This window comes from Mustela nivalis (genome assembly GCF_964662115.1).
Source record: "Mustela nivalis genome assembly, chromosome: 1".
Taxonomy (NCBI): domain Eukaryota; kingdom Metazoa; phylum Chordata; class Mammalia; order Carnivora; family Mustelidae; genus Mustela; species Mustela nivalis.
Genome location: NC_139020.1, coordinates 117,644,528 through 117,656,860, shown reverse-complemented (window position 1 = coordinate 117,656,860; position 12,333 = coordinate 117,644,528). Strand labels below are relative to the sequence as shown.

The 12,333-nt window shown below is 38.6% G+C and overlaps 1 protein-coding gene across 3 annotated transcripts in view; it reads right to left on the bottom strand.

Annotated features, from left to right (window-relative positions):
- CCDC14 (coiled-coil domain containing 14) overlaps nt 1-9,090 on the bottom strand; it is a 43,152-nt gene extending 34,062 nt beyond the window's left edge. The window contains exons 1-7 of one of the 3 annotated variants that reach the window (XM_082744112.1): nt 8,838-9,090; nt 2,839-2,894; nt 2,442-2,514; nt 2,133-2,202; nt 1,922-2,041; nt 446-682; nt 241-335 (exon numbers count right to left, since the gene is read on the bottom strand). In XM_082744112.1, the coding sequence (XP_082600238.1) occupies nt 241-335; nt 446-682; nt 1,922-2,041; nt 2,133-2,202; nt 2,442-2,514; nt 2,839-2,894; nt 8,838-9,011 (825 nt within the window). In that variant the 5' untranslated portion in view covers nt 9,012-9,090. Of the gene's footprint in view, nt 1-240; nt 336-445; nt 683-1,921; nt 2,042-2,132; nt 2,203-2,441; nt 2,515-2,838; nt 2,895-3,025; nt 3,204-8,837 lie in introns of those variants that run through there. The other 2 variants (XM_082744113.1, XM_082744114.1) reach the window with 2 other exon arrangements.
- Between the last annotated feature and the right edge of the window lie 3,243 nt (nt 9,091-12,333).

Genomic DNA, 12,333 nt, shown 5'->3' with positions numbered 1-12,333 from the left:
TCATGATCCCAGGGTACATCGGGCTCTTTGCTCAGGAGGCAACCTGCTCTCCCCTACCTCCCCGCCTGCCTCTCTGCCTACTTGTGATCTCTGTCTGTCAAATAAATAAATAAAATCTTCAAATAAAAAAGATTGAAAAAATAATGCATTATGATCCAATCAATAAATTCAATTTTCTCTCTTAAGGTGATGATTTCTTAAAGCAAATAATTACTTGCATAATGCATAAACTGTACCCACAGAATGAACCACTGGAGGGCAGGATGGATGCTGAAGTAACTGGACTGGGGTGGAGGTAGATAAGCCATAACTAGAATGTAGAGTTGCCTGAGACTCTAAAAAGTAAGAGGGAGAAAAAGTTATCACATCTCATACTACTTTAACAATAAGTAGGCAACTTATTAGAGTTCATATTCATGCTTTTAAAAATATCATTCATACTAACCAGAATCAGACATGGTGTGGCAAGGTACAGCAGGAATTCCATTAGGGTTGTTCTTTGAAGCCAAGTTATTCATCAGTGACATTTGAGTTTGCACATGCTCACACAGGGCTTGGTATATTATCGGTGAATACATTCTATAATGATCTTGCAAAGACCAATTTTGTGGTATATCTGATGAGCCTTTCTCACTTCCAGCAGAAGCTTCATTAGGTATATGTTTCTTACTATTTGAAGATACTAATATGGAAGAAGAGAAAACAAATCCTTGAAACATGATTCTTCAAAAACTTTTACCTTATTAAGGAAAGAAAAGACTCTGAGAAGTAGCTCAATTTATTGTATACTTTATAGAAGGGCTTTACCGCTCTCAGCCCCTAAAGAAAATTACCTCAAATTCTCTTTTAAAAGTAGTTAATGAATTGTGTATGTTCTCCAGTCAAAAATTATCTATACCATGGCTTTAAAATCTCTATTAAATCGTATTTGTAAAATCTCTCCTTCAGTTACAAGACCCCTCGTTAAGGATGTTATTTCTACAATCCAATAAAACTCACCTTGCTCCTCTCACCATGCTCTTAGGGGAAAAAAGAATAAGAGAGACAGGATACTCTGTAATGATTTTGATACTTGGACCATTAAACAAAAAGCAGAGCTTTGGGAGCAAGAATAAAAGTGTACTTAATCTACACATTGGGCCCTCAGACAACATCTTAACCTGGCATTTAAAGTAGAGTAATAAAACTACTTACAATATATACACATAAAATGACTTTAGAACAATTAGTATCTCTAAGTATGCACAAAACAACAAATTTGTGATTAATTATCAAATTAAGTGGCAAGGAAAACAAAGATAACTCTATATATACCTTCTAAATGTCATTCTGAGTTTGAACCCTTTATTCTACAAAACGCGGTCAATCACTTTTTCCACTTTTCTTCTTGGGAAAGTGATGGTAAACAAAGTATGCAGTTAGAAGTGGACTAGAGGGGTGCCTGGGTGGCTCAGTGGGTTAAAGTCTCTGCCTTTGGCTCAGGTCAGGATCCCAGGGTCCTGGGATCAAGCCCCGCATCGGCCTCTCTGCTTAGCAGGGAGCCTGCTTCCTACTCTCTCTTTGCCTGCCTCTCTGCCTACTTGTGATCTCTGTCTGTCAAATAAATAAATAAAATCTTAAGGAAAAAAAAAAAAAAAAGAAGTGGACTAGAGATAGACAAGCATAACACACACATACTAACCTGAATAACCACATATTATTAAAATGAAAGACCAAATGCATACTCTCAATAATTTATCAAAACCCTCAGAATTAAAGATCATATGTATTTTTAAGATTTTGTTTATTTTTAAAGTAATCTCTATACCCAACATGAGGCTCAAATTCATGACTCCAAGATCAAGAGTCACACGCTCCACTGACTGAGTCAGCCAGGAGCCCCAGAGATCATATTTAAACAAAAAAGAGAAAAAATACTTACAAATTTCCTTCCGGACTCCTGAAGGAATATGTTTTTCATGTCCTTTCTTTTTAGCTCCAAATCTTTTGCCTTCTAAGGATCTGGGATTAAATCTATTTTCTGAACATGCTGTTTCTGAACCTATTAATAATTAAAACAAAAATTCATTTGCATTAAGAGAATTATTTGAGAAAAAGTGATTAGCAAATAGGTATTTAAAAAATTTAAAAACCTGAATCTTCATTTCTCAAAATGTCCCGCAGCAAAGAAGCACAACCATCAAGCCCTTGTACAGTTTCAGTCTGTAAGGAGAAAGTCATTTAGAAAAGCACAGATGAAATTTTAGTACAGGAGGAAAAAAACAACAAATCGTGTAGTTTTAAAATTTCTTTTTTCAGATTCAACTTATTATTGGCAGAAAACATATTTTAAAGCAAAAAACCTTCAATAATTTACCTCTGAATTTTTATTCCCACTTCTTAGCTTTTATCTGAAGATTAATTAAAATAATGTATATTGTATCTATTCAGTTTAATCTTACCTGACTTTCTGAATCAGAATGGATAGCATAGCCAGAATCTGCATTAAAACGTGATATCTTTCTTAAATTGGTCCTAGAAGATAAGTTCATTAATATTTTCACGAATACTACAAAAATTTTTTCCAAAATATATTAATAAGTAGTATATTTTCTTCCCAGCAAAAGTTGGATATAAAATCCTATATAAATAAAATGGATTTATATAGGATTTTATAATGATTATAAGAATTGTTTAACTAAAATGAGCAACATGAGTAGAAATATGGAAGGTTCCTCCCCAGAGTTTGTGATGGTAGAGACCCATCTATTTTTCTGGGATAGGCAAAATTTAGTGCAGTCCAAAGACTGAAAAGTTTCTTGAGATTTTCTGGAGTTGTAATCTTCTTTAAGTACTTACCCTTTCTTTCCATTTGTTAATTTAGCAGGTCCAGTGTGTTTTCCTGAAGACAACACCTATGATATAATGCATTATATTATAGTAAATATACAAATATTGTTCTAATATATTCTTAGTAGACTGTCTTGACAAAACCTGAAATGTTGTTTCCTTTCTTTTTGTGGTAAAAACGTGACATAAAATTTACCATTATAGGGCGCCTGGGTGGCTCAGTTGGTTAAGCAACTGCCTTCAGCTCAGGTCATGATCCTGGAGTCCCAGGATCGAGTCCTGCACTGGGCTCCCAGCTCCATGGAGTCTGCTTTTCCCTCTGACCTTCTCCCCTCTCATCCTCTCTCTCACTCTCTCTCCCAAATAAATAAAATCTAAAAAAAAAAAAAAAAAATTACCATTGTAGCCATTTTTTAATGTACAGTTCCATGGCATTAAATACATTCACACTGTACAACCAACATTACACTCCATCCTGCCCCTAGGCCCATAGAACCACTCTTCTAATTGCTGTCTCTATGAATCTGACTACTCTAGGAAGTTTAAATAAGTGGAATCATACAGTATTTTTCCTTTTGTGACTAGCTTATTTCACTTCACCTAGTGTCTTAGAGCAAGTGTCAAAATTTCCTTTCTTTCTAAGACTGAACAATATTCCACATGTATATAGTATGTTATTAATTTTATAAATGTACTATATCCTATAAATCCATTACAATTGAACTCTTATTAACAAATTGAGTAATAAATTGTTTGCCAAGAGAACAGCACATATATTTGTTCCTCAAGTCTGTGTAAGCTGAAAATGAAGCTGAGGTATTATCTTAACCAGAAGTATCTACTACTCTAAGTTTGGACGATACTCAATCTCTGAACATGTTCTACATTCCCCAGTCTTCAAAATATAAAGTTAATTCAACATGTATCACAGAGTTCATAACTCTGATTCTATTTATCCACATTATTTAGAATTCCTGACAAGACCAGCCCATGAAAACTCTTTATCTACAACTCATTCTGTTACTTTCTTTTCAAACTCATATAATAGTATTTTTAAAAACAATTTTATTATTTTTAAATATTAATAATTTTAAATCATTATTATAATTAAAAGTAAAATAAATGGGCTACCTTTGTGTATGAGAAAGAAAAAAAATGCCCTTGCTTTAACATGCATCCAATTTCTTGAAAGTTAGGCAAGTAAAAGTTCATGGTGTCTGCCTCTGGGGAGGGAAACAGAATCTAGGGGACAGCGCAAGAAAGAAAACTTTCCATGGTAACTATAGTCTCTATTTAAAATATAATTTTCAAAAGACTTTATTTATTTATTTGCCAGAGAGAGAGAGAGAGAGAGAGCACAAGCAGGGGGAGCACAGGCTCCCTGCTGAGCAAGGAGCACAATGTGGGACTCAACGGGATCATGACCTGAGCCAAAGGCAGACGCTTGACCAACTGAGCCACCCAGGGGTCCATAAATATAATTTTTAAAAGGTGAGTTAAATTCTCTACTCACTCCCTCATTTCACCCTTCAAAAGTAGTTACTGTTGGCAGTTACATTTATGGTTTTTCCTGACATGTTTAATATTTCATTCCAAGAAAGCTTTGAGTAGTAACTACTAAACTATCTGTAGTTATATGCAACTGAGAACACATTTTAAAAATTGGGTGAATAGAGGGGCGCCTGGGTGGCTCAGTGGGTTAAGCCGCTGCCTTCGGCTCAGGTCATGATCTCAGAGTCCTGGGATCGAGTCCCACATCGGGCTCTCTGCTCAGCAGGGAGCCTGCTTCCTCCTCTCTCTCTGCCTGCCTCTCTGCCTACTTGTGATCTCTCTCTCTCTCTCTGTCAAATAAATAAAATCTTTAAAAAATAAAATATTTTGATGTTCCAATTGTCCCAGATTCCATCAGTGGTAGTCTTTTCAAACTGGCTCTTCTATCATTTTAACATGTTCCCATTATTTTTTGAGTAATTCCTTATTTTCTGCAACAAGGTGTTCTGGGTTCATCCTTTGATTTTTTGTTTTTTCCACTGTCGTAAGAACACTTAACATGAGCTCTATTTTCTTCACAAATTTTTAAGTGCACGATACCATACAGTTAACTATAGGCATGATGTTGTAGAGCAGATCTCTAGAACTTATTTATCTTGCTTGCATAACTGAAACTTTATACCTGTTGAATAGCAACTCCCCAATTCCCCCCATCTCCAGCCTCTGGCATCTACCATTCTGCTCTCTGCATCTATGATTATGACTATCTTAGATCCCTTATATAAATGGAATAATGCAGTATCTATCCTTTTGATCAGCTTATTTCACTTAGTATAATATCCTCAAGGTTCACCCATTTTGCATATGGCAGGATTTTTCTTTTTATTTTTTTATTTTTTTAAAGATTTTATTTATTTATTTGTCAGAGAGAGAGAGTGAGAGCGAGCACAGGCAGACAGAGTGGAAGGCAAGGCAGAGGGAGAAGCAGGCTCCCTGCAGAGCAAGGAGCCCGATGTGGGACTCGATCCCAGGACGCTGGGATCATGACCTGAGCCAAAGGCAGCTGCTTAACCAACTGAGCCACCCAGGCGTCCCAGGATTTTTCTTTTTAATGCTGAATAATATTCCATTGTAGGTATATAGCACATTTTTTTCATCCATTTATCCATCAATAGACATTTAGGTTGCCTTCACATCTTGGCTACTGTGAATAATGCTGCAATGAACAAAGAAGTGCAAATATCTCTTTAAGATCATATTCTTTTGTATAAAAACCCTGGAGTAGAATTTCTGGATCATTTGAGGTGTATTTTTAACTTGTTGAGGAACCGTCATGCTATTTTTTATAGCAGCTGCACCATTTTATATTTTCATCAACAGTTTATAAGGGTTCCAATTTCTCTACATCGTTGCCAATGAGAACTGCCATCCTAAAAGGTGTGAAGTGATACCTCATTATGGTTTTGATTTGCATTTTCCTAATGACTAGTAATGCTGAAATCTCTTCATGTGCTTATTGGCCTTTTATACTTCTTCTTTGGAGAAAAGTCTATTTGAGTCTTTTGCTCATTTTTTAATCAGGTTATCTGGCTTTTTGTTACTGAGTTGCAGGAGTTCCTGATATAGATTGGATATTAGGGGCGCCTGGGTGGCTCAGTGGGTTAAGCCGCTGCCTTCAGCTCAGGTCATGATCTCAGGGTCCTGGGATCGAGCCCCGCATCGGGCTCTCTGCTCAGCAGGGAGCCTGCTTCCCTCTCTCTCTCTGCCTGCCTCTCTGCCTACTTGTGATCTCTATCAAATAAATAAATAAAATATTAAAAAAAAAAAGATTGGATATTAAACCTTTAGTAGACAGAGGGTTTACAAATCTTTTTTCCCCACTCCATGTAAGTTGCCCTTTCACTCTGTTGTTTCCTTTACTCTGCAGATGCTTTTTATTATGATGTATCCAGGCTCATCTTTTTAATTTTCCTGCTTCAGCTGTGGAATTGACCATTCCTCCATGAAGTTGTGGTTCTTTAGTGGACGATGATATTTAGAAACCAAGATCTAGGCAGTAGGTATTCCTCCTGGGACTTCCAATCTTTTTTCATGATGTATGATTAACTTAGTCATGACTAGGTAGTTACAAAAAAGTAAATCTTATGGTTTTATTTTTAAATGTTTCCATATTAGCCCTTCAAAATTTTTAAGGCTGTCCTAAGCCTTGAGGATATAAATTGTGTAGTAAAGGGGGTAGACAGATTGGCAACACCTCTAACCTGAAAAGCAGTTTGATTATGGTTAGCACCAAGCACCAAGTATTTCCTTGAGTGGAAGTAACATAACATGTCCTTGGTTTGCTTCATATTTTTCACAATTTCACAGCTGGAAAACAAGCCTGAGATAAACCTTCAAATATACAGAAAAAAAGCCTTTTCATAGTCAGGATTAAAAGCTTATTTATTTGATGAAAGGCCACTATTCATTTAATAGCCCTTGATAAAAATTACAAAAATATTCTCCAAAAGGAGTACCCCAAATCACAATGCATGAGACAATCATTTTGCTTTATCTCACATTTAATTCCACTGGGTATTATCATTAAGCTATTCGTCTCTGCTATTTGAGAAAAATATAAGCATTTCTTAGAAGTTGTATCTCCTACAATAAGTACAAGATAAAATTACATTTGTGGAATAATTTAGAATATCCCTAAGTCTTTCATGACTTATTATTTCTGTGAAGTAGGAACCTAAATTTCAGAAAGGAGGCTTGTTTAAAGTCATACATCTGATTAAATATAGTGTAATATATAAAAGAATGGACTCTGACACCAGCTTTGTGGGTCTGAATCCTGCTGCACAGCTAAAGAGTTTTGTAACTGTAGGAAAATTATTTTAACTCTTCATCCCTCAATTTCCTCATCTATAAAGTGGAGATGATGATAGTATCTACCTCATAAAGCTATTACAAATATTAATTTTGTGAACTATGAATTATGTGTATTATGTAAAAATACTTAACAGTAGCATCTGTCACACAAGTGCTACCTAAATGTAAGCTATTTTTATTGTTAATATGGTTGCAAAATGTTTTAAGGGGACCAAATTTTGTCCCAAGAGTGAAACAGATGCTTTTACAAGTTTCTCTCATTTAATCTCCCAAATTCTTTGAGACAGAATGATACCTATTTACACCTATTTTATAGCTAAAGGAAAGGAGGCTTAGAGAAGTAAAAAGTACTTTGCTTAATATCACTACCACAGTAGTGGCAGAATTGGAACTTGAAATCTGTAGGTGACCATGATTATAAAAACCATGTTTTCTCCCCCTTTCTGACTTCCCATACTCTGAGTTCACTCAGTATAAGAGAAAGATCTATAAAGGTGATCCTCAAGAAAGTCTTGAGTCAGGTCTTGAAAAAAAGCGTTTAAGATTCACATAATGGGGAAGACAGCATTATAGGCGAGTTGATAAATGAAAGGAGATTTAAAAAAAAAAACAGAGAGGTGGATAATATTTAAAGAGGAGTAAGATCACTCTAGGGAGTGAGTCTCTGTGAGAAATAGTTGATTCATTACCTGAAAATCTACTATGTGTCAGGTGCTGTCCTAAGCCTTAAGGATATAGAGGTCAATTGTGTAGCAAGGGAGGCGGACTAGCCTGAAAAGCAGTTTGATTATGGTTAGCACCAAGCACGAAAGGGACGGCAACGAGAACCCAAACAACGGGGATTTGCGAGTGCTAGGCAAGCCTTCTATAAGCGGCCTTTGAACTGAGGAGGAGATGGAGAGTGGAAGTACCAGGAACAGAAGGGCATTCGAGACAGGACAGAAAAGAAAGTGCAAAGGCATGGAAGCATAAGGGAGCGCGGGGCATCCAGGACGTCGCAGAACAAACAGGTGATCAGTGCTGGATACTTTGGGGATGGAGGCGGGGTCTGGTAAGGAATGCACTGGCGGGATCAAAAAACGGCTATGCTGACAGGTCGAAGAACATATCTTTCTACCTCGAAACCGAAGTGTTCATGTCTATTTTTAAGCAGAAAAGCGCATCATTTACTTACAACGAGGGGCGTGCCTTTGAGAGAGGTAAGGCTGAAGGCGCGGACACTAACTGGGAGTCGTTGGGTTTTACTAGCGGTAAAATACCAGCAATTGTGCCGGAGGGCCGGCTAATGGCGGCACTAGGTGGAAAAGCCGAGAACCTGGATTTGATGCGACAGCGTACTGAGCCTTCACAGGTTAAGTCACCCCACCCAGGGCGGAGGCTGGACTCGAACCCGCGTCCCACCCCACAGCCAGCACTCTGGAGGGCTACTACGATCAAAACAGAATATAGGTCTATGGACAGAACGGCGGTATTAGGATGTTAAGATTGGGTGTCCGCCCAACTCCCCCTTCTCAGAATTTTTAAATGCCGCCGCACAGTCTTTGTTTTTACTTTTGTTCAGAGTTTTGCACTTTTCCTGGCACTAGAACCCCCTCAGTCCCTCTCTACCCCTATGGCGGACGCCTCAGATTCGCAGCCCTCACCTGGCCCGATCGAGATCCGGACCTGACCATTTCTCGCAGCCTCAAAGAAGCCCAACCGGAGGGAAGTAAAGCCGCTCGATAAAAGGAATTAACCGCCGCGGACTCCCGGCCCCCTTTGGCCCGCCCCCCAAGCTTCCGCTTCCGGGAAGGAGCCCGCCGAATGCCGCGCCTCATAGTTTCTGGACTGCGGGCGGACGCCTCTCCAGTACTCCCAGCACAGCGCTCTAGGCGTGCGCAATAGACCCCTCCCAGCCGCCAGCTCGTCACACACAGGCAGAGAGTGTGGGAAAAGCCCACATAACGCTAACGGGGAGGGCGGGGCGGGGCGGCCGGGCTGGAGGGCGGAGCGGGGGCGGGCCCGGGCTTGGGGGCGGGGCGAGCCGGAGGGGGCGCGAAGTGAGAGAGCAGGGGTCTGAAAGAACCAAGTTTGCTGCCCTGTTGTGAGGGCTTCTGGTGCCGGAGCGCTGCCCTGAACGACTTAGGGGAAGTGGCAACAAGGGCCCTCCAGGGTGGGAGGAAGGGGCTAAGGGAGAGGGCTGATAGGTTTGAAAAGGAATTGGTTCTGCTCTGTTTTGTGTGCCATTTTGAATGACTTTGGTTTTTTTTTTTTTTTTTTTTTAAGAATTTATTTATTTGACAGAGAGAGATCACAAGTAGGCAGAGCAGCAGGCCCAGAGAGAGGAGGAAGCAGGCTCCCCTCTGAGCAGAGGGCCAGATGCGGGACTCCATTCCAGAACCCTGAGAACATGTCCTGGACCAAAGGCGGAGCCTTAACCCACTGAGCCATCCAGGTGCCCCATTAATGACTTTGTTTTTGATAGTCAATAAAAATCAATGAATCTTGGAACACTATATCAAAAACTAATGATATGCTGTAGATGACTAACATAACACACACAAAATAAATAAATAAAAATTTAAAAATCCTGTTTGGTGATCTTTGCGTAATTCTGATGGTAATTTAAAAATTATTCACTGTGGCCCTTGAACTCAGAACGGTGCTCATTAATTGGGATTTTTGTTTTACTTCCATGCATAGTTATTTACTCTCCAATCGAGGTAATTACTGTTAATGAAGAATGACTCCGTGTTCCTGTATTAGCATGCTTCACGGTTTTTAATGGGAATTAGTCTTTGGTGTTTAAGGCATGGAGTTTTGGGTTAATGTTTTAAATCAAATTGGGGAGAAATTAAATAACCCAACTGATTATATTTTTAATAGGAAGAAGAGCTATGTTTTCAAAGCCTTAGTTACAATGAAAATAAAAATCCAAAAACTAAAAGCATACCGATTTGGGGAAACAAGGCATTTAATAAATCTAGCTTTGTATTGAATTAGACTCTCCCTTCTTCATCCCTCTCCTATTAAGTGTTTAACATAGTTACTTGAGATTACAAAGTTTCTTCTAAATTGACTTGATTTTTAGAAACTTACAATGATTTTTCTTAATACATGCTTATTTTAGAAAATAAAGGTCAGAACTGAAAAATCACCCATAATCTCAGAGAGTACCACTCTCAGCAGTTCGGTGCGTTCTAGATTTTTCCCAACTGTGTATATATGTTTAAGTATATTGATATGATGCATATTATTATAACATGAGAGTTTTAATATCAACATGGCTTCTCAGTAATTTACAATTACAAAATGGCTGCCTGATGTACCATTTCCCCACTGCTTGGAAGTTTGTGCTCCTCCTTGTGTTTTTGTTGTCTGCTTTTTGGTTTTTCCTTTTACCCCCCTCTTTTTTATTATTTATTTATTTATTTATTTATTTTAAAGATTTTATTTATTCATTTGACAGAGAGAGATCACAAGTAGGCAGAGAAGCAGGCAGAGAAGAGAGAGAAGTGGGGGTGGGGGGAGCAGGCTCCCTGCTGAGCAGAGAGCCCGATGCAGGACCCTGAGATCATGACCTGAGCTGAAGGCAGAGGCTTAACCCACTGAGCCACCCAGGCGTCCCCCTGCTCTTTTTTAGTTAAGGTTTTCTCTTCCAGTGTTTTTGTTCTTGTTTTCTCAACTTTGTTTTATTGTGGTAAAATACACAAAACATAAAATACACATCTTAGCCATTTTTAAGTGCACAATTCAGGGTCGCCTGGGTGGCTCAGTGGCTTAAATCCTCTGCCTTCGGTTCAGGTCATGATCCCAGGGTCCTGGGATGGAGCCCCGTGTGGCATAGGGCTCCCTGCTCAGCAAGGAGCCTACTTCCTCCTTTCTATCTCTGCCTGCCTCTCTGCCTACCTGAGATCTCTGTCAAATAAAACAAAAACAAACAAACAAAAACTTAAGTGCACAATTCAGTGGTGCTAAATACATTCATAGTGTTGTGCAACCATCACCACCATCATCTCCTGAACTGTTTTCATCTTCTGAAAGTCAAACTGCATACCCATTAACGCCCAACTCCTGGGAAGCCTCTGGCAACCATTCTTCTACATCCTGTCTCTGTGATTTTGATCAAGTATCTCATATAAACAAGATCATACAGGGGCACCTAGATGGCTCAGTTGGTTAAGCATCTACCTTGGACTCCAGCCATGTCCCCTAGGTCCTCGGGTGTAGTCCTGGGTTAGAGCCCCAAGCCCACTGCTTCTTCCTCTCCCTCTGCCTGCCATTCCCCCTGCTTATGCTCTTTCTCTGTCAAATAAATAACTAAAAAAAAAAAAAAAAAAAAAAACCACCAAACCACAAGAACATAGAATATTATCCTTTGTGATAGGCTTATTTCATTTGTCTCCCAAAGTTCATCCATCTTACAGCATATGTCAAAATTCCCTTCCTTTTTAATATTTCATTGTATGTATATACCACATTTGTTTGTTTATGTATTTATCTGTTTATGGACATTTAAGTTGCTTCCACATTTTAGCTATTGTAAATATTGTGGCTGTGAACATGGGTATACTATTATCTCTGCCAGACACTGCTTTCAATTTTGAGGGGAATATACTCAGAATTGCAGGATCATATGGTAATTCTATTTAATTTTTTGAGGAATCACCATACTCTTTTCCACATGACTATATTATTTTATATATTCTCACTAACAGTGATAAAGTTCCAATTTCTCCACATTCTCCCTAACACTTATTTTCCATTTGTTTCTGTTGTTCTTATTTGTTTTTGATGATAGCCATCAAGGTTTTCATTGTATCTCATTGTAATTTTGATTTGCATTTCCCTAATGATTAGTAATGTTGAATATCTTTTCATGTGCTTATTGGTCATTTGTGTATCTTCTTTGGAAAAATTTCTATTCAAGTCCTTTGCCCATTTTTTTAAGCTTAAATTTTAGTTAACATACAGTGCAATATTGATTTCTGGAGTAGAATTCAGTGATTCATCACTTACGTAGAACACCCAGTGCTCATCGCAAGTGCCTACTTTAATACCCATCACCCATCTAGCCTATTCCCCACCCACATCCCTCCATCAACCCTCACTTCGTTCTCTATTGTTAAGAGTCTCTTATGGTTTGTTTCCCTCTCTCCT